Here is a 22,560-nt window from a genome sequence, read left to right as displayed (position 1 = left end):
GCCAGCCAGTTTCAATCTCTGGCATCACGGGGAACATAATGATTTTCATTCTTGGTTACCCAGCATCTTTGACATTTCTGTTAGCATAGAAATTAGCATCAAGTGTTCTACTATCTGAAGAGAATCGTACAGTATCGTAAGTTGAGGCATTTTGATCAACTTGTCTGGTGCTGTAACCTGGATGCAGGCTACGTTTCAGAAGCCAAAGGTCAGCCCAGGTGGCTTGTGTTTGGAAGCACTTTATCTGCGGTGTCTAGTGCTGATCTCAATCCAGCTTGCATTGAGCTGTTACTTACAGACCATTGAAATGGCTCGTGACAAACGTAATGGACCCCATTACAAGGCTGAGATGAATCTTGCTTCGCACTAGACAAGTAGACTGGCATGCGCTTGCTTCTTCTAGAGCCTCGCTTCTTTTTCCCACCAGGGGACAGCAGCGACGAAGAGGGCCTGGTGGAGTACGACCTCAACGACATTTCCTCGGTCTTAGATAATGCCGGGGGCCAGGGGGCGCTGCCGTCTCCGCGGTCGGCGTGGCCGCCTCTCGAGGACTCGCCCGTGTGCGGAGAGGAGGAGGAGATCCTGACGGTGAACACTCTGACCCACGAGATCACCGTGAGGCCGGCGGCTGCAGGCGTAGTCTTCGACGGCCGGGAAGTGCTGGCCGGCGTGGAAGAGGGCGAGGAGGATGGCAGTCCCCTGGGGACGCCTGAACGGCAACTACACAGCAGGTGCGCTGGTTTGGAGCTTTACCTTTTCTTCTTTCTTTACTCGGCTGCTGGCCCGAAAGACCACGGGTTCGATCCCGGCCGCGGCGGCTGAATTTCGATGGAGGCGAAGTTCTAGAGGCCCGTGTGCTGTGCGATGTCAGTGCACGTTAAAGAACCCTGGGTGGTCGAAATTTCCGGAGCCCTTCACTACGGCGTCCCTCATGGCCTGAGTTACTTTGGGACGTTAAACCCCAATAAACCAAACCAAACCAAACCTTTTCTTCTTTACAGTGATTTCTGTAGATGTTGCTATGCCGCTAGATGGGCCCATGCTAAGTTTATAGACCTACTCTCAGAAACGAAGTGGACTCGGATTTTCTTCAAACTGATGCGCATTGACTTTTTAAGAGTGGTGTTCTTGGTGATGGATTTTTATAAAGCATGACAGAAGAGAGAAGAAAAAGATGTGTCCTCTTATGTTCTACCCATCTCTGTGCCATACACCAAACTGCCTCAAGAGTAGGTTTAACGTGAGAGCGTTCACGCTTTCGTTCTGCCCAAAATCCGACGACGGCAGCATTGAGGGAAAAATTCCTGGAGAAGCAGCCTAGGTGAGTATCTAAGTCACTTGACTTTGCGGTGTCATCACGACCTGCCCGTTGGATTGTGAGCTGACTGATCACTGCGGTAGGTGGCAGTTGAAATAATGATTGGTCACGACAGGTTGCTCGGGAAGAGCAACCTGGGTCGCGCAAGCCCCACTGCTGGCAGCACCTGCCATCGCAGGACAGTGGAGCATCGCTTAACTGCTGCGCTACTGCCCCGGGAGTGGTATGAGGACACCCAGGGGCCTGAATGTTACGGAATGACCAATTCCGATTGTGTGGGCCTATTATCGCTATTGCATCATGCCTTTAAAGCAGAGGTTAAGTGTTCCCTCTAGTGAAACCTAAGCACCTAAAACGTAAGCACAGTGTTTGTGCACCTAATTCACAATTCGCCTAACTACACTAAATTGCCAGTCATCTTTTTTTTTTTTTTCTGTGGAACAAAGCACGAAGCCGTTCGCTTCGTTCATTCTGTATTTTCATATACGATCAGCATTTCATCTCTAAAGAATAATTCCGGTCTCGAAAGCCTTGAAACTCGTCGTCGTGTCGCCTGCATGTGTTTGCTCCAAGTTTTTCCATAGCACGCTGAATCAAACACCTTACATTTCTCATCTGACCCGCGTATTTCGCCGCACTGCACACCCGTTTCAGATCACCCGGCCTCTGTCGCGTACTGCAACTTTTTCAGGTTCCTTTTTTCCCCGCACCATTGTTGACTGGAATGCCCTCCCCGCCGATGTTGCCGCCATCACGTGCCCATCTTCATTCTTATCCGCTGTAACCACTTGTATCATACTGCAATGACATGTATTTATTATTGTTGAATATATTAACCCACCCCTTATGTAATACCCCCTGAAGGGGGTCTTTAAGGTGAATAAAGTGAAGTGAAGTGAAAGGATGGGTGCTGAGCTGCAAACACTTAGCCTCTGGGACTAGCGTACTGAACCAAGGATGCTGAGAGAGTTGCAATTTCTTAGAAGTGCGAGTGGTACTGTGGCTAGCCCTCGGAACTTGCACCACACTGCTCCTTCACACAGTATGAGCCATCCAGTGTGTGGGTTGTGTTGCTGACTCATTTGGCTGCTGCTGCTGCAGGCATGCGAGCGGATTGGACGAGGATGCGGAGGACACGGACGACACCAGCAGCACGGGGACGTCGTGCACCTCTACGTCCGGGTCGTTTGAGTGCCTCGCCCAGGAGGAGGAGGCGGGAGGGGAAGAAGAGGGCAAGGCAGCCAACAACCTGGCGGCGGGGGGCACGGCGACATCGTCTGCCGCTGTGCGGCCACGCAGCCTGGAGGGCAGCCCCGACGCCCAGAAGCAGCTCAGCACCTGGGACCGTGGGGCCACCCCCACCAAGTCGGCTCTCAAGTCAGCCGGCAACCGGCGCCAGTCCGGTTCGGGGAAGGTGAGTGTGCACAAGTTTGTAGCGAAACACGAGCCAGATTAGTTTTCACGCAGAGTGACAGATGGCAGCACTTACCAAATTAGTTATCACGCAGGGTGACAGATGGCAGCACTTACCAAATTATCACGCAGGGTGACAGATGGCAGCACTTGCCAATTTAGTTATCATGCAGGGTGACAGATGGCAGCACTTACCAAATTAGTTATCACGCAGGGTGACAGATGGCAGCACTTACCAATTTAGTTATCACGCAGGGTGACAGAGGCAGGACTTACCAAATTAGTTATCATGCAGGGTGACAGATGGCAGCACTTACCAATTTAGTTATCACGCAGGGTGCCAGATGGCAGCACTTACCAAATTAGTTATCACGCAGGGTGAAAGATGGTAGCACTTACCAAATTAGTTATCATGCAGGGTGACAGATGGTACATCACTGGTAAGCGACGTACCATCTGTCACACTGCGGGATAAACAATTTGGTAAGTGACGTACCATGGTTGGTAAGCGACGTACCATCTGTCACACTGCATGATACAGTCAACGACCAAATTTTCGGACGCCCAAATTTTCAGACATGCCCGATATTTCGGACGTCTTCACGGCACCGCCACGAGCCCCATGAAATCAATGTATAAGGACATCTGAAATTTTGGGCACTCGAACCCCCAGCACATTGCACCTGTGTGCTTTGCAATTCATACCGTTCTTGAATGTCTTCCGCTGCACGAACTTGAACTGTAGTCTGAGTTCACAGAACTAAGCTGTGGCGAATCTTCCGTCCCGAATACGGAAAAAGGTAGCAGCGAAACGCGTGGGAGGCGTACGGCCTCATGGAGATGGCGAGCACAGGAGGAAACGGTGATGCATTTCAGAGCAAGGTCAGCGTACCCACGGCAAAATGCACCGCAACCCGACTCCTCTTTTGTAAAACCGTAAACAACTGGCGTTTTGATGACAGGCAAGACGCCTCATTATACGCAAGCCACCACAGAGTGCATATCACCGGATACGATGCCGATTTTGGCTCTAGTCGCTAGGCCTAATGGCGAAGGCCAACACCGACGGAGCGCTTACTTCGGCCGTTTCTCAGTTCTTATTGTTTCGCCATCTTCGCATTCTCGTGGCGGGCCCATCGTACTGCGGGCGCAGCGCAGTTACCGCAGCGGCGTGTTCGCTTTCCCGTTTAGACTTTGTCCCAACCCGTGCATTCATCGGCGACATGCCGAGGGCAGCACAGCCAGGCCGAGCTCGTGAAAGCGGTCGCCGCCCGTCGTCCGTGCACATGTCGCGCGGTGAAACATACTCATGAGGAGCTTTAGAATATGTGCATTACAACTGGCTGCTTCCTCCGGCGTATTGGTAATAAGTTCATGATTTTTTCGGTGAAATTTGATTTTCCGGACTGCCCGATTCTTCGGTCCTTTTCGCGGTCCCTAGAGAGTCTGAACAATTGGTCATCGACTGTAACTAATTTGATGTGTGACGTACCATGGTAAGGGCTGCCATCTGTCACACTGTGTGATAACTAATTTCGTAAGTGACATACCATGGTAAGTGCTGCCATCTGTCACGCTGCGTGATAACTAATTTGACTTGCCAGTCTTATAAGTATACGAGGACTTTCAGCTGTGCCAAAAGTGAGCTTAATAGGCTTTATATTGTCACGTTGTAGTGACGGCAGTCCAGCGGTCAGCAAGACACCAGCAAGACTTGCAAACGAAGTTCTTTATTTGGGCTGACTTGCGCCCGCAAAAGAACTGAATCACTCGGCGGCGGCGTAAGCAACAAACGTGCTCATCAGGCGTCCAACTACGAATGCCCACTGCTCGCGGCATCGTTCAATTTAAAGCTGGCAAGGAAACTTCGAGATAACAGGCCGAGATCATGTAGAGTAATCTGGAAAAACCTAGATGCAGCCTTTCATGGCTGCGAATAGTCGAGATTAGTCTGGTCGCTTCTCGCGTCACGAACAAAAGTGATAACAACCCTTTCCTGCTGCCTTGAGCGTGAACGAACAAACACTACAATGATACGTGGCATTACCCCCCTCCCAAAGAAGCATCGTCTCGATGCTTTAAACTGAAAATAAACACGGGGAATGCAAACTTCGAGTCCATTAGCGTTCATAATAAGGTTTAAGGGCAGAGGTAAAAGCTTCAAGTCTGGCCGTGTTGTCGTAGTGGTCGTCGTAGTTCTCGTCGTAGTTCTCGTCGTAGTTCTCGTCGTAGTTCTCGTCGTAGTTCTCGTCGTAGTTGAGGCATGGTCTTGTGTTTTCGTTGATGGAGGATCTTAGTTCTTGCGCTCAGAAGCAACCTCACCTTCAGTGGCTGCTTTATTCAGTTTAACCTCCGGGGGCTGGGAGAGCGTCCACGCACTGCGTAGCCCCAGCTAGGAGATACAAAGCGCGGTGACGATGGCGACGGGGAACGTGATAGGCGGCTCGGCGATGAGCATCCTTCCCGACGCAAAAATTCCTCGATTTCGGCTGCTCGCTGGCCGGGTCGGGGTCGTGGGGCGTCGTAAGGGAACCCTCGGATGTCCATTCTCCTATATGGGCAGTACCGGAGAACGTGACCGGCTTCTCCGCAGTGGAAGCATAGTGGGCGGCGCTGGTCGGGTGTTCTCCACTCGTCGCATTTCCTAGGCCGTGTGCGAAGCTCGTAGGCCGGGCGAGTTGGGGCGAAAGGGCGGCGCTCCAGCGCAGCTGGCTAATGGCGATAGGGGCTTGGGTCCCGTCGTCGAGGTACAGGACGGCGCACTGCTGCGGCTTAAGTCATGGCTGGAGGTTCCAGAGGCTGCGTGGTAGACTGGAGTCAGGTCCTCCGGTGAATGACTCAGAGGGCTGGCGTCACGACTTGCTGGGGGTGTCCGGTACATAGAAGGCTACCCCGCACCTCCACCAGATGTCACGTTGTAGTGACGGCAGTCCAGCGGTCAGCAAGGCACCAGCAAGACTTGCAAACGAAGCTCTTTATTTGGGCTGACTTGCGCCCGCAAAAGAACTGAATCACTCGGCGGCGGCGTAAGCAACAAACGTGCTCATCAGGCGTCCAACTATGAATGCCCACTGCTCGCGGCATCGTTCAATTTAAAGCCGGCAAGGAAACTTCGAGATAACAGGCCGAGATCATGTAGAGTAGTCTGGAAAAACCTAGATGCAGCCTTTCATGGCTGCGAATAGTCGAGATTAGTCTGGTCGCTTCTCGCGTCACGAACAAAAGTGATAACAACCCTTTCCTGCTGCCTTGAGCGTGAACGAACAAACACTACAATGATACGTGGCAATATGTACTGAGTACAGAATAAGAAATGAGTCAGTGCAAAGGGGGAAAAGGGGCCGGCAGTCTTTTCGTTCTCAACAGTAGTGAATTCTTTTACGTGGTGGCCCAGATAAGGTTACAGCAGTTGCACGGATCGTGCAGTTGGGTGCATGCCTGCTGCAGTTTTCGTCCAGCGCAGCGGATGGTATCCTGAGACTTTCTCGCTGCTTTCGTTCTGTGATGGTGGTATAGACCTTTCCAATGAGGTCCCCCTGGGCGCTGCCATATTGTTCACTGGACTGCAGGCACCTTGTGCTAGCACGGTGGAAGCTTCGGCAGCAGAACCGGTTTCCGGCAGTTCAGAGAGGAGGTGTTTCGACAACATCCTCGCCCGATGGAAAGGTCTATAATCGTTCCTCGTTAATGCGACCCCCTGTTAATGCGGACAACTCGAACTGTGGACAGTTTTTCTGGGGACGAAACTTTTTCCGTGTATTCTTACGCCTCGATAATGTGGAAACCCGCTGTCCGGACAATGGACAGGATGGAAATGCGTAGAGCCCATTGGGACGCAAGTATTTTTGTCGCTTTAATGTGGAGAGCGACGAGAAAGAGATCCCGAGTGCCTCTACCAGATGTTCTGTTGCTTACAGTTTGAGTGCGAAACACCAGAGAAAGGCAGTGCAAATATACAAGTGCCATAGCAATGGGATTGTTTTGTGTGCACGGTTTCGTGCCTTACAGTGGAAGATGACCAGTCGACGCTCCTTATCATTTGTCGCATTGCATTAGTGGCTGAGAAAAAAAAATTGGCAGTGACCTAGCTCTGCTATGCCAGTGTATATATAGCGTAAGCGGCTAACTGCCAAGCGACAACCTCGGGGGTCTGAGGAATCGACGTCCAGTCTTCTCCGCCGACTGGCAGCGGCCCGACTCTCTTTAACCTCCATGAAGAGCGCACTGCATCAACCGCATGTCCCGAGCATCATGCACGCACGGTGCGCCCTCCTCGCACATGCCCAGTAGCGCGCGGTTTTCGTCAACATAGCGGCGGCGACGGCAGCGAGGGCGACGCAGATGTGCCTCTCGTGACATCATGCGACTGCAGCGCCTGCGCAGTATGGTCGGCGCAGAGGGCACGCGAAGCCCCTTCCAACCAGCGTAGTGTAGCTTACGCTACAACAAATTATCTTTATGCTCCGTTGAAAACCACATTCAGCGGCTGTCAGCCGAGTGAGTACAGAGTTTTGGAACGTGAACAGCTCTAGTAGAAGATACGTGATCTCTCCAAGAGACACTGTCATGTGCATCATGGTCCACTAGGCGCTTCAAACATGCTTCAACCTACAGCGCAGGATTTTCAAGATAACGGCGACCGGAATAATGCACCTTGAGCTGCTAAGATTGCCCAGTTTCCACTTCACTGCCCGCCACTGTGCACAGAAGTAGTCTGTAATGATAAAATGCTTTGTCAAGATATTTCTTATAGTTTTTCTTCATGGTTCATTATTACGGCCAACTCGCTTTATGGACACACATGCTTGGGAACCAAAGTGTCCATATTAGAGCGAAACAAAACTGCGCGAAGACGACGGGACAAAAGAAAGGCACGAATACACACATACAAAGCGCAGACTTCCAACTGACTTTATTTTGTAAAAGCAGGGTGTTTATAAAGGCAATCACAGCAAAATAGGAGACAAGCAGAAGCAACGTGCGAACGGCAATGACAGGGTAAACAAGACCACGTGTGAATTACGACGCATGAAAAGTTCGGATGTGTCCATCTAAGAACTTGATTTCCTGACATGAAAGAGATAAAGAAGGGGCGCTAACACACTTATCACCCCTTTCAGAAATGAAATAGGCCTCGATGACTTATCTTTCGGTTTTTGTTTTGGCCTTTGAAAGGAACTTTGTTTTTTCCAGGTAAGGAGAACAGTTTTTAGTGTCGCAGCTCTTACAGTGCAAGGGTAGATTGCTGCCAGTGCCCCTGCTAAGGGATCGCCTGTGCTCTAAAGCGCGTTCATTAAAACAACGGCCAGTCTGGCCTATGTAGGAACGACCGCATGACAAAGGTATTTCACAAACAACTTCGGAAACACATTTTGTAAACTTGTTCCGGTGGCTCTTCTTGCAAGTGGTGGGTTCTTTTCTTGTTCCAGCCAGTAGAGGGCACACTTTTTTCAGCTTGCAGGGAGCCGAAAAAACAACGCGTATCCCATACCTTTCTGCTACCTTCTTGATGTTATGGGAAAGGCCACCAAGCCACCATTTGTCATGCCGTATTTTCATTGCCTTTCCCATAACATCAAGAAGGTAGCAGAAAGGTATGGGATACGCGTTGTTTTTTCGGCTCCCTGCAAGCTGAAGAAAGTGTGCCCTCTACTGGCTGGAACAAGAAAAGAACCCACCACTTGCAAGAAGAGCCACCGGTACAAGTTTACAAAATGTGTTTCCGAAGTTGTTTATGAAATACCTTTGTCATGCGGTCGTTCCTACATAGGCCAGACTGGCCGTTGTTTTAATGAACGCGCTTTAGAGCACAGGCGATCCCTTAGCAGTGGCACTGGCAGCAATCTACCCTTGCACTGTAAGAGCTGCGACACTAAAAACTGTTCTCCTTACCTGGAAAAAACAAAGTTCCTTTCAAAGGCCAAAACAAAAACCGAAAGAGAAGTCATCGAGGCCTATTTCATTTCTGAAAGGGGTGATAAGTGTGTTAGCGCCCCTTCTTTATCTCTTTCATGTCAGGAAATCAAGTTCTTAGATGGACACATCCGAACTTTTCATGCGTCGTAATTCACACGTGGTCTTGTTTACCCTGTCATTGCCGTTCGCACGTTGCTTCTGCTTGTCTCCTATTTTGCTGTGATTGCCTTTATAAACACCCTGCTTTTACAAAATAAAGTCAGTTGGAAGTCTGCGCTTTGTATGTGTGTATTCGTGCCTTTCTTTTGTCCCGTCGTCTTCGCGCAGTTTTGTTTCGCTCTAACCATGAACCGACTAGCCCAACATCATGTCTTAAATGTCTATATTAATGAGGCACGACTGTATACTACTTGGGTTTCACCGCTTAAACATACAGGGTTCTTTTGAACCAGTCTAAGAATGACTGGTTTGTTTTATTGGGGTTTAACGTCCCGAAGCAACTCAGGCTATGAGGGAGACGCTGTAGTGGAGGGCTCCGGAAATTTCGGCCACCTGGGGTTCTTTAACGTGAGTCAGCAAAAGTAAACCAAAGTAGCGATTGTGAATGCAGGTCGAGTAAGAATACAACCAGAAACTTGGCACAGCCGGAATCTGAGTAGATTGGTGAGTGAAAGACAGTGGAATGAGAATTGGAATTGATTGGTGAGTGAAAGAAAACTGCTGTGGCATTTCCCCTGCGCATCAATCCACCTGATTGCCCCCACATGTTTTCTGCTCCGTTGCACCTTCTTTCGCTGCTCTCACCCCCCCCTACCATTGCTGTTTGTGCAGGGTTCGACCTCTCTCCGCAAGACGGTGTCTTTCCACGATGTCATCTCATCTGTGCACCACTACGCGGCTGATGAAGAGGCACCCCCGTCGCCACCTCCGTCTGCTCCTGCCTCTGCCCTCGACTATGCCAGCCTCAAAGGTGAACTTCTTGCTGCGTCAGCAGTTAAGGGCATGTTTCCCTATTCTGCGGCGTTGGCGTTTGCGGTGTAGCATGAAGGAGTGTGAAGGGGAAAAGGGGTGGTGGTGGTGAAAAACATTTATCGTCTATTTTTACAGAGAGGTGAATGGGGTAGGGCCCTATTGGCCCCTTCCCCTCACAAGACTAAGTAAAGCCCCTATTCCAGAACCCCATTGGCAAGCAACGCTGCCCGCGTCCGTTCAACCAAGGCCTTTTATTGTGAAAGCAATACTAGTTGCACTTTCAGCCCGTCGCGTAGTGAGGCCGATAGCTACCATATTAGCGTATTGGATTAGATTGGATTGGATTGTATAACCGATGCATCGCCACAATTCTAACCACAAGCACCACCACCAGCTACACTACCAGCTGAACCATGGCATAGCTACGGATATTGCTTTCGCAATTACCGGGCTTAACCAAGCTAAGCCACAGCCATTTTTTGGCTCTTTAGGTCCTGACAGCCGAGCAGGGCCGCCTCCCAGTCCTCTCTGGTGGGGTTGGGGGGGATAGATGGGTTTGATTGACACGCCCAAACCATGTGGAAGGTGTCAGCCACCTCCCCACAGAACTGGCACGCGCCATCAAAGGATGTGTTGAAATGTTTATGTACCGCCGGGCACAGTACAGTGTTAGTGAGAATTTTGATGAGGAGGCACTCGTCAGCGCGATCAAGTCCCTTACAAGGGGCCGGGTAGCTCCGGTGCTCCTCCTTGTAGTAATCGGTGATGTGTTTGAATGTAATGGCCAGATTGTCTGATTGGGAGTAGGCTTCCAAGGACAGGGAGATAGCCCGGGGAGAGAGTGCGCGGGCGGCCTGATCGGCCTGTTCGTTTCTCTGGAGTCCCTGGTGACCGGGGGCCCAAGTCAGGTTGCGTGGAGTTGGATCTTCGCATCGGCAGCTATATTCCAGTATGCGCCAGGCAAGCGGGGGAGCCCAGCCCAACCCGTAGTTCCGACAGGCCCCTCGCGAGTTGGTGATGATGTGTTTTGACTTGGGAGTAGTGAGAGCCAGAACAATGGCAATCTCCTCCGCGTGTGTTGCACTGTAGGCTTTGAAAGTGAGCCCGTTGACTGTGTTTGTGTTGTATATGACTGCGGCCGTGTACCACCCCCCGTGGTGTGGGCCGGCAACGTCCACGTAATTACACGTGTTGTTGGTGACCATAGTTTTACGCCAATGCTTCCATGCGCGCCTGGCTACGACCGCTGTGGTCTTCTGTGGACATGTTGCGGGGAAGGGGTCGGACCCGGAGGGCATGTCTCCAGGGTTCTGGCACTCTCTCCCTTTCCTCAATGTGGTAGTCGTGTTTGATGTGTAGCCGGTCCAAGAGGCGGCGACAGGGGAGCAGCACAGGGCACAGCACCGGGTCGTGGTTCCGCGTTGCAGTCTGAGTAGTCACGCTTATAATTGTGGCACAACTGACATCGTGGAACCTTCTAGAGCCAATAAAGTAAAATGAAAGAAGGGAGCAGTGTATGAATGAAGCGAGATTCACCACAAACTGATGGCGTAGAATGTGACATTGCAAATTTTCTGCAAATTTGCAATGTGACATTGCAAATTTTATCTCCCTGCGAACTTTAGCCAACAGATTGGTGTCCTTGCATGTTTCTTACATTGCGAAATAAAATGTCATGTTCAGTTTTTACTTTGCAAAAACTTCATTTGGGCCAGAAGCCTGCTCCAAAAAAGTTTGTTGCCGGAGAAATTGACTGCGTTACCTTAGATAGCTTCCTGGCAGGAATCAGAAATACATTGTTGTAGCGGCGTTCGTTGTAGAGGGGCTTGCCTGTAGTGCTGTGGCACCATTGAGAAAACTGGACTGCATGACTTTGGTGGTCCTTGGGTCAAATGAAATTTTTGACTTGGGACCTGCGGGGCATTTTAGGCCTAAAAAATGTGGGAAAGTCGACGAATTCATGGCTGAATGCTGTGCAAGGTTGCTGGTGTCCTTACTCGCACAGCAGTGCTTTGCTGGCTGTCTTCAAGTGGGTAAGTGCCTTGTGGTCTTAATTAGTGTTTCTGCTGTGTAAGCTGTAGTCTATATTTGCAGCGATAGTTTAATAGAAGAGTTTATCCTGGGGGGAAGGAAAGGGGATGGTGCTGTCACCATTGGTGTTGCAGTGTATCCTAGCTGAAAGCGCTCGCATTCACACGCTGCCTAATGAGAACATTGGTCACGTTGGCCCATCGGCATCTCTTGGCAAGGTGCCAGATGAAGAGTTGCGTGATCCCAGTAGCTTTGCCCATTTGGGCTCTGAAGCGGGTGGGTTCTTCGTGGTTTGACAGGGCATAGTTTTCCCCTTCAAGTGTCTGCAGAGTGCTTTCATTCCAAGCAATGCGTCCGCGCGTTAAATTCTGTCAGTGGTTGGTGGTTGTGTGACCAAAGGAGTGGTGGCTGGCATGATGTGCAGACTGGGAGTTCCCCTTCTGCCTGGACGAGGAGTTTCCCGAGGCCAACGGGGGCGGCAGCAGCAGCAGCAGTGAGGATGAGTTTCCCCTGAGGGGGCAGCAGGGGGGGTCGCACCACAGCCTCCCCGTGCGTGCGCGCATCACCAAGCTGGGGAGTAGCTTCGCGGCTGCTCCACTGTACTGCATCGCAGCTCTCTCCAGTGATGACCTCCCGACCACCGATGAAGAGGAGCTGCGCACTGGTGAGACAGTTTCGCAGCTTCTTTCACAGATGGAGCCACATGTGCCTTTTGCTCTTTTCGTGGTGGTTCAGCATACGGGGACTTGTGTGCATTAAGTCTGGATGTGACTAACCTCCATGTTGCGAATTCATTATTGCGAAGTTTCTCAGTTCCCCAATGCTGCCCCCATTGAGCCTTGTGCATTTGTGGGCTCCATGTAGCGGAGGTGTTGCAGTAGTTTGCTATGGTATGTACAGCGTACTGAACCCTCCCCTGAAATTGTTGTCAACTTTTCTGGAAAAAATGTGGGTTGTTCGCGAGTGTATACGGAAATCATGTTGGACCATTGTTGTCTGAAGTTGAACCACATGGGCGAGTCAGCGAACTTTGTGGCCTCATTGTCTTTCTAGTCGTGTTGTTTTTGATGTGTTCTATTTGACCAGAGGCATGCAAAATGCATGTTTTACTTTTAGAAATGCATGTTTTAGAATGCATGTTTTAGAAATTCCCAATAGGAGCAAAAGCCGGGGAGGCGGGTATTAGGCAGCCAAGTTCTTTTGCGTGACTCTGCGTGGTGCTTAGCCTCCCACAGTGAACATTACATTCTTACACTTGTCCTCCCCTGTTGAATAGACCAGCAATTTCTTTTTTTTTCTTGATTTCATGCAGAACCATCCCTCGCTGAGGAGCCGAGCGAAGACCTGCTGATCAACCAGCGCCCCCCGTGGGACTCGTCCATGAGCGACCTGTCGAACCTGGACATCTCGGACGATGCCGACTCCCTCCGGTCGGACAGCCCCGTTGCCAAGTCCTCCCCCACTGCCTCGGCGACTGCCAATCACAACATCGACCTCAACGCCAACAACTTCCGCCTGCCACGACACACCAGCCGCGAAGACTCCAACGCCAACAACAATGACAGTGGTGCAAACTCGGCACCGACCGTGGCGCATTAGACGTAGAGTGGCGCCCTGTGGAAGGAAAGTGGTTTTTTAAGGATTGACTTGCAATTCTCCGTTTGGTCATCAGGAAAGTGTCGTTTCAAGCCGGGGTCTGAAAGAAGACTGTGCGCGGCTGTCACGACTGACTTTGAGAAAGGCCCTGCCAGTCTACTTTCAGCGCTGCAAGGATGGGGCTGTCAGATGTGACATTGCAGTCGCAGTTTGTTGTTTTAGCTGTTTCGTGTACATATGGTAAGCAGTAGGGATGACGCTAACACAGTTTCGGGCAGTTAGTGTTTGGGTATTCACGCCAAGAGGCGATGCAGCATGCAAATTCCAAGCGAGAGAAGCGTTTAGTAAGGGTCCGTGAAAGCAGCCTCACTATAGGCCTGTAAATATTTGCGCCTTTTGTTGGAATGACATAATGAAAAAGGACTGGAAAAGCATCGCTGGGTCGTCTCTTGCTACACATACAGATGTCTAATCCTTAGTAGGAGTAGCATTAGTAGGACTGGGAGCTCGAACGGGGTGTTCGAGCCCCTGGCTTGCATAGAGCCCCCCCGCCCCCCAAGACACACTTGTGCTCTCGGATCGACGAGTCATGTACAGCCACTTTGTTCTGGCACTTCTCCCGGCGTCACGTCCGTCCTCTCATTTTCGTATCCCTCCAACGTCATCTCCATTCCTTAGTGTCAAGCCATAACATGTGATGCCACCTGTTGTCAGGAACATGACACACAGCTTGGAATGTCCGTGCTCCCCAGTGTTTGGAGCCCCTTATGAAAACTTCATCTTTTTGTGTGTGTGTGGGTGCATGTGGATGTGTGCGAACTGGAACTGTAGTGCGACTTATTTGGACGACCGAGTACACACGACGTGGCTAATTATTACAGCGACACAGAGCTGATTGGCTGAAGCATGTAAAGAGGTGCCATTTTAGTACAAGTTTGAAGGCCACAGAAGTGTGACTCTGGTTCGGGTTTCGCTGAACATTATGTGGTACCATGGGCTTCATAGTCTACTGCACACACACTGGGCAGGAATTTTGGTCTTTTATAGCCGTGGTGTCGCTACATTAGCTGTCAGTCCTCTCCACAATGCCGTACTTACCATGTTGATAATCTCCGCATTGCACTGCTGCAAACATTTCTGAGCTGCTTCTTTCCTTAATCTAAGATTAGATGCAATAGAGGAAAGGACGATGGGTTTAAACTTTATATGGACATTGCTTCTCCATATTGTGAAGAGTGATGCATTAGTCACCATTGTGCACATTAAACCGATGTTATGCCATTGTACTGTAACGGACAGTGCTGGCATTCACAGTTCATTAGTATTTAAGTGCCGATGACCACTCAGGTTAGAGCTCAACGACTACAAACTAGTCTGTATCCTGTAGATGCCTGCCACACATCAGCTAATCCATTGAGGCCGGACAGCAAGTTTGAATGACAGCTTTGCTCGAGTACAGGTGTTCCCTTCAAGCCTGATTGTCACTGTACGCTGTGCCTAACCTTGTAGCAGTCTGGAAGCAAGAAACTGGGATCACCCGACTGGTGGTCGGGAAAATATGTATTAACATTTAGTGAATCACCAGCACATTTGCTATTTTTACGGTGTCCACTGCGATTGGCAAATAGCCGATCTGGTGTTAATTTGGCCCCCGATTGGCTGACCCCAGTTCTAGCTGCCATTGCACTGCATAGATCTAGTAGGGCGGTGAGTACCCAATGGGCACTGAAACTCCCTTAGACGTCCCATGGACGTGCTGTGAATGTCCATGGGACGTCCAGGGGAGTTTCAGTGCTTATTGGGTAGATTGCATGTTATGATGCACCTGTTATCTCATATGCTCGACAGCAAGGCACACAGATTTGTTTAGAGTTGTGGTATTCAGATCGATGAGGCTACCTTACTGAAGTGGGCACACACGTGTAGAATTTGAGGCCTCTCTTGCATTATCCTTGTATCAAGCACACCACAGCCACAGTCGAACAAACAAGGGGAATGGTTGTCGAACGCGTGATGCAAGTGAGGTTTTGTACAGTGAGAAGGGTTAATAAACCTGACGTACATAATAGCCAAGTGCAGGAAAGAAGATCCATTAAGATCTCTCTTTTTGGATGCTACTTCGGTGATGAGTGCTTGTGCATCAATAGTAAGAAAGGACGGACTGCTGTAGCATTGCTTGACAGGCCTTAAGTATCGCGCTCTGGAAGAACTGGTTTATTTGTTTCACACCCTAAAGCCTGTTTTGCATGCAAGCGAAAATGCTAGTGCATCCTGCCGCCGCAACAGAAAAACCTGTTTTGAGTTGTAGCTGCGATGAGCGGGTATATTTCAACAAGTTGGAAATTTTCGCTGCGACGCGCCGCTCAGTCGCTTGCATGTGAACCAGCCTTAAGGGAACTGCTTAGAGATAAGATTCTGGGAAAAACTGAGAGATAAGGTGTGGGAAAAGCTTGTGTGAAACAGGCATCATATTGGAGGGTATGAATGCCAGCAGTGCGTTTCTCGCCGCAGGTTGTAAGTTCAGCGTGAGAAAAGGGGGAAGTTTTTCAGTAAATCACAGGTGTTTAGGTGTTTCACACGTAGATTAGACAGTTGTGAGCGTGAATTACTGTTATGCAGGGCAGGCTCGCACAGCCTCAGGTATGCACTAGACATCCTTCAGTAAGACAGTCTGGTAGGTAAGCATCCCATTAACTGGTGCTCATGACGGTAATTCATACCACGTTAATGGATGTGTGATAGTTGTTCAAATTCAGTAGAGAGCCGTTCTTGCCCTTACTTTGTTGAAGCTACCGGGAGCACTTCCTTATGCCAGTTGATTTGCGCTATTAACGCTTTTTTTTTTAATGGCCGCCTCTGTGCTTGGAAGCCTTAATTATCACATATTTGTCAAACTTTGGACATATTTTAAATTTGTGTCTGTGGATTTCTGGGCTGTAAAAGGAAGGCCTGTCAGTGCTCGATCCCTCGGTCTGCCGTGCTCGAACTGGTTCACATTTGAGTGTTGCGAAAAAGTTTCAATTTTCTTTTCGAGCTACATTGTGTTGCCTCTCAAACCTGTAAATACAGTCGGTTGTGCTTCCTTTGTATTCTCTATTTTGTTGCTCTTTTGATTGATTTGTACAGCAGGGAAGTGGCCAAGTTGCAATTTACTGAAGAAACCTGTGTTATCTTTTCTTGGAATGTTTGTAGTATGGAGACATGGTATGCACATGCGCAGGTTAGGGTTTTTTTGTTTTTTAATGGGCAGTTAAAAGTAGCATTGAGGTGCGCATTTTTTTTGGCTCAGGAAACACTCGAGGTCCCTCGCTTATTCCACCAACACTGGGTTATTTTGTATGACATTGTGTCAGAGTTTGAGGGCAAGTTGGTTCCAACGGGAACTTCAGAAGGAAAGAGATTTCTCGGGACTTGTACCGTTCCTGTTGTCCGGGCTTCTTCCAACTCTGTTGCCATAGCAGCAGTTAACACAGCAGTTGACAGAGCACGGTAAATAGAGCTCAACTGTAGCTTGCCATTGTGCGACGGGAATCAGCGCACAAAATGGCCCATACCTGTGTCTCCAGGTTGTCCACACCCTAACAAGCGTGTGTACTTTTTGCAAGTCCTGCGAGGCCTGCCATTACCATCTCTCGCTTTGTCGTCTCTGCAGTATGTCCAAGCCTTGTCAGTAAATCTCAAGTTGACACCCGCCGCCCAATAGGTGCTGAAAACTTCCTTGGACGTCGTACAGATGTCCCATGGATGTCCACACGACGTCCAAGGGCGTTTCAGTGCCCATTGGGAGCAAACGGGCGTGATATAGGCAAGATTTTCATCTTTTATCTGCTGATTGACTGACAGCGCTGTCTGTCAGTGTTGTACATTGATGTGTTGCAATTTCTTGAGGGAGGGGCAAATTGATTCACTAAACGTTTGCTTAGGCTGGGAAACTTAGTCTGCTGCTGCATGCAGTGTATTTCAGCTGTCCTTGGTAAATCGGAATATCGGCAGAATTTTTTGGGGTGACTACTTGACTGCACTGCTGCCTTTTATTTATTGCCATGTTGTGCACTTGGAGTTCTTTACAACGCTGCTTGTTTTTGTTGTAAAGAAGTTGAGTTCGTCCATGTTTCTTACTGCCCTGCGTTATGTGAGCTGAAATTTTTACCTCTGTGCTTGTAGCACACAAGCATTGCTGTATGCTTTTTTATTTTGTACCCAGCATGCACCGCTTCAGTATTGCTAGCTCAGGACGCAAACTCGGACTCATGTTAGCTTTCACACTTGCAAAGTCGCTGCTGCTGACAGTTACTGGCCGTGCTTGGTCGTGGGAAGTGTATTTTATTGCGTACCATCATTTCTTATTCTTTTTTTTGTTTGTGTCGATTCAATCTCAACGTTTGCTTTTGCAATTTTTATGAACTGACTACAGGTGTGTGCACATGTAAGTAATCTCATTTTGAATTAATGGAAACAAAGTTGCCTGACCGTTGTCTATTGCTTGGCAGTAAGCAGCCTTTGAATTTGTCGAATCTGCATTGTTAGCTTTGAGATGTGACTCATTTGGGGACTCCAAAACATTTTTGTTTTTCAGTTTGGTGGGCAGGACTTCGGAGTTGGTATTTTTATTTCTATGTTTTATTCGAATATTTATTCAATTTTGTTTACTTTTGTTTTCGCTTTTTTATATTTCGCTTTTCAAAAGTGTGTTTTTTAATGCATATAAATTGAAATGGGCAAGTTTATAAAGACGCACGCACGAGGAGTGATTGACTTCCATGCAACTGCCTTAAAAAAGCTGGCGTATACTCTATCTTACTAATTATGCTCATGAACAGAAGCCAAGCAATCAACGCCTTCGGTTGGGACATGATTGGTTTGTTACTCTAATTAAATGCTTTACTTTATGACTGGTTATGATGCCAACTAGCGCAGCCTCACTGTGCTTTTACATTTCTAAAGTCCTTAAAATTGAAGTGTTTTTTATCAGAAATCTGATCTCAGTGCACGCGTTCGGAGACTAGGGGCTAGGGGGGGTGCTGCCTCCTCTGGAGACATGTTATGGGAGGAGGATGACTGCCCCCCCGTTACGGAGTCCCTGCACTGACTGAGTTGCTATACCATCCTGCTTTTTACACAAAATGCTCCTGCATTCAACCTCCTTTCTTTTCCAGAACCCATTTTTCTCGAATAACTTTCACTCAGTGGGTTTTGCGATTCTTTTTTTGTGTACGTGAATCTCCATTATTTACGAATTCTTTTGCATATTTGCTTGATTGCACAAACTAGTCTGTTCGGTGCTTTTTTGCAGGGCCTCAAATTTTCACTTGACTGCTTAGCTGATTTGTTGTGATAAAGTGGATTATACTGCTCGAGTCGCGCACATTACTTTTCAGTTAATCTATGTAGCTTCCGACATATCAGTCTTCTCTGCCAAGCCTTAAAATTTAAGGCTTGGTAGAAGGGGCTGAATTTTGCTGTCGCTAGGGCCCATTGACATTTAGGCCTTAATGCACAGCATATTTGCTGTAGCAAAATTACCCAGTCAAAATTGAAGTGTTTCTGCACCACAATATTTAAGCCTAAATGACTTATGAAGTTTGCAAACACTATGGCGTATTGACGTCATGCTTGCAACACTCGTACGCTATGCCTGCTTGCACATAGTGGCTGTTGAGTTATGTTTCGGGAGTTTCAATTACAGCTCGCAAGTATCCTGTCTTCGGTAAAATGGCCCTGCATTTTTTATTATTATTTGTGGTGTGCTGAAGTGCTTGTGAATGTAGTGAAACGGAAGAAACCTGACTGCCTTTTGATTTATATGCTTGTTTTTTTTTCCCTTGTGCTTGTTAGGGATTTTATGTGCGTACCACTTGCCCATAGTCACAATTAGGCCGTGCGCTGAAGTCGTTGTACAGGGAACGCATCCGTCTCGATACTTGTACATAGCACATGTGGCTCCCAAGAGCCTTTTGTCGCCAGAGGAAGTTAAGGTTGTGCTTATATTTATTCGTTCCACGACGCAAGTCCACCGTGTAGACAGTCTACTCCTAGTGGAGTCCCAAGGTGAAGAGTGCCAGTTGTAGAATATGTGCGATGTCATTATTTTTCTTTCTATTTGCCAGAGTAGTTTTATGAGAGTATTATGGAGACCTCGTCTCTCTTGTCGACAGCCTGTGGATTCCACTAATGTCGAAATGTTGAGTTTGTGTAGCGGTTCGATGAATCTGTAGCGCACCTTGTGAATTGTGTACATAAATAAAAGATGATGTAGCGGAACACCAGTCTCTGCTTCTTTGCAATGTGTTATAGTGATTCTGGGGGATTACTGCAGTTCTGGCTGTTACATGTGTCAATCCTGAAGCATGCAGTTGCAAATAGCTGTGGATATTCCAGGATTCGTTGCAGGTTGCTGTTGTCTTTGTGCAGTTGTTTGCCAGTATTCCGCTGCGCTATCATTTTCTCCAGTCTCAGAGTCTTGAGGGGGAGTACAGTAAAACACCATCACTCGGCTACAGCTCCGTCCCTAATGGACCACACCCATTGGCCCGTTTTGACACGGTTTCGGAACCCACTTTTCCGAACGTGCCTAACCTCTTGGGTGCTGTAGAGCGCAGAGAGTGATCCGTCAGAGACTGCGCAAGGCTTGCGTTTAATAGTCTCGTCTGACGGCAGCTTTGGGATCAAGTCCGACTAGCACTCTCAAGTTTGTGCGTGCGTCCTGTGGCCTAGTGCGGGCGCATGCAAACAGCCTTTATCAAAAGTTTAGGGGCGATCAATTGGATTGATGCGGAGTAAATGCAGTCGCATGCTGCTTTCACTCGCCAGTGTATTTCAGTTCTGGTTCTGTTTGGGGTCTTACTTCGTTGCCTTTCACTCCCCAGTCTATTCCATTTCTTATTCTATTTCAATTCCGCCTACGTAACTATGCAAAATGTGTCTCATTCATAGATTGCGGCAAGTCCTGATGCCTCTACTAGCATAGCGGTAGCGGCACTACTGCATTAGTAGGCTGTTATTTTTCATGTCGGCCTGCTGTTGTCGTTTCCTTAGTCATTTTCACCTTTGCAGACTCATAATTTGCCCGGAATCTCCCTCCTCTCTCCTACAAATGGGAAAGGGATAGGGCAAGAGGAGAGCGGGACGGTTGACAGGTGGAAGGTGCATAGATTCAAATCCCCCCAAATCTCGGTTGGAGTCTTCACGTAGACGACACCGGCTCCTACCGACAGTTTTCGCCTTTATTGCCCTCCTAATGCGATCACATGGAAACGGTACATTCCAGGGGGGTTTGCTTTGCTCCTGGGCCACACTGTGTGACTAGTTGTACATTGCTAACGTTCCAGATCTTTTAAGGGTGGGACCAGCTCTCTTCCTCACCCCTCCGTAAGTTGGGACTGCACCGATGTTACAAAAATGCCCCCACTACTGCACAAGCAATCCTCCTGGGCTCTTTATTTTTTACAAAGACCGTACCATGCGTTGATCGCCTACTTGCGGCTGTTTGGCCACCGCGAGAGACCTCTGCATAGCACAGTATAAACGCGGAAAGCCTGCGGCGCCATCATAAGGGGGCGGCAGTCAGATTGGCTGTCCCGAGACCCGGAGTCATCCTCTTTCGTGGGAGGCCTGTTTCCTTATACGGTGTGCCCCGCTGCTTAGTTCGAGGACTGAGTGTGCGCCGCAGCGGTGCATTATGCAGTCATTTGCCTCGCCGTCGCAACCACGCTACCGCACCGCCGCCTGTAACATTGCCAACTCCGGCCACGATCATGGTGGGCTCCAGACTATACTGGAGAAGGCCGTACATGTGGCTCATCCGAGGCCCTTTGCCTCGCGTTAGCGTCGAACCCGCGGTTGGTGGTGGCCTGTGCACGCCGTATAAAGCATAACGTACCGTCGTTGTTAAAGGTAACCAGGCTTCATGGTTTGGTTCTAGCTTGTATATTGGAGCCCTTGCGGCTTTCCTAAAGGTCAGAAGGTGTTGGAAGGTAAGAAGACCCCCAGTCCTTCCCTTTAACGACCATTTCAGCTTCAGAGAAGCTGTAAGGGCTCCACTGTACGAGCTAAAAGCAAACCATGCAACCTGGTTACTTTTGACAAAGACTGCACGTATAGTAGGTCTCGATGCCGCGTGGTTTCTTGACGGGCGCCATTTTGGCGTACAGCACGAAGCCTCATCAACTGTGCAGGCTGGAGCAGTCCATTTCGGTTTCAGTAATCGAATGATGGTTGCGACATCACAGGTAGGTTTGAGATCACGTTGGCACACAAAAACTGCAATTATAATAGCTTTTTTCTAGCCTGCTAGCGCTGGCGTGAATTAAAACGCACAACGCAATTGCAGCCTTTTGTGCCTTATATGAACCCATACCGTTTCATTCGTTCAAACTACAATCGCACCGCCAGCGAAACTTTAATGAAATCGGAACTGAATATAGCTAACCTGGTGGTTTGCAGAATGAAAATTTTGGTCATCTTAGACTAACACAAGAATTTGACTCATCGGCAGCTATAGCGCATCGTCTCGCTGCGACCACGATTACAAAATAGCCGTTCCGGCATGCCGCACCTCATTTTCTATGTCGTTTAGTAGTTCGCAAGAGACCACGTGAATGCCAAAATTATAAAACACCTCTGAAACTGCTACACAGGAACATATGCATGCTTTGGGTATGCAAGAGAACCCCCCACCCCCCTCCAAAGAACTCCTACCAGCTTCCTCATGAGAAACATGTAATTTAATAGTCATACTTGATAAGAAGACTCGGGCCCTTCTCGCAGCTTAATTAATTGGGCAGAGGAAAGCATTCCTAAATGGGAGTCACGACCCTGCATGGGCCCGCTTAACTCTTTCCTTACCGCACAAAAGTGGCCGAATTTGGGTGCATTGAAAGATTTTTTTTATGAGAATCGCCAAACGCATCGCACATTGCAATGCATGATATTGTTACGGGGATGTTAAGGCGGTAAGTCTATAATGGCGGCTGCTCCGAGATGGCCAACACTCAGCTCAGACACCGAGGGCCCAGCTACCAACTGTCAACGTCGTCGACGTTCAGCGCACCGCCACTTCTTCGTTCACGATTCGTCCACTTATTGAGTAGCCAGTTCATCGGTAACAATATTGTAGCTTATTAGGTGCACTTTTGAACTAAAAAACGCCAGAGTTGTGTGTGGTACGTTTCTAAAATGTATTGGATAAACAAGCTGGTAACAACCCAATTGGCGCTGAAACTGCACTGGACGTCCACGGGACGTTTCAAACATCCCCAGGACGTCCCATGGAGTGCTGGTGCTCATTGGGAACAAAAAAAAAGAATACAAGCAAA

General features: G+C 48.9%; 1 protein-coding gene across 1 annotated transcript; it reads left to right on the top strand.

The window, feature by feature from the left end:
- The first annotated feature begins 164 nt into the window (after nucleotides 1-164).
- Nucleotides 165-19,507, top strand: LOC149324787 (uncharacterized). The gene is made up of 5 exons (XM_089565268.1): nucleotides 165-731; nucleotides 2,420-2,732; nucleotides 9,479-9,617; nucleotides 12,075-12,314; nucleotides 12,963-19,507. Exons 1-5 carry the CDS (start codon nucleotides 385-387, stop codon nucleotides 13,247-13,249), a joined length of 1,326 nt encoding a protein of 441 aa, XP_089421394.1. The 5' UTR covers nucleotides 165-384; the 3' UTR covers nucleotides 13,250-19,507.
- The last annotated feature ends 3,053 nt before the right edge of the window (nucleotides 19,508-22,560 follow it).

This window comes from Amblyomma mixtum, unplaced genomic scaffold (assembly GCF_055824585.1).
Source record: "Amblyomma mixtum isolate Tamu unplaced genomic scaffold, ASM5582458v1 scaffold_162, whole genome shotgun sequence".
Taxonomy (NCBI): domain Eukaryota; kingdom Metazoa; phylum Arthropoda; class Arachnida; order Ixodida; family Ixodidae; genus Amblyomma; species Amblyomma mixtum.
Note: the sequence above shows the minus strand (reverse complement) of the source record. Positions and strands in the feature narration are given on the sequence as shown.

Excerpts from the sequence above, each read along its gene's own strand:
- LOC149324787 (XM_089565268.1), top strand. The coding sequence starts at position 385 with ATGCGCTTGCTTCTTCTAGAGCCTCGCTTCTTTTTCCCACCAGGGGAC. Across the intron at positions 9,618-12,074 it reads CGACTATGCCAGCCTCAAAG|ACTGGGAGTTCCCCTTCTGC; the intron begins GTGAACTTCTTG and ends CATGATGTGCAG. Across the intron at positions 12,315-12,962 it reads TGAAGAGGAGCTGCGCACTG|AACCATCCCTCGCTGAGGAG; the intron begins GTGAGACAGTTT and ends GATTTCATGCAG.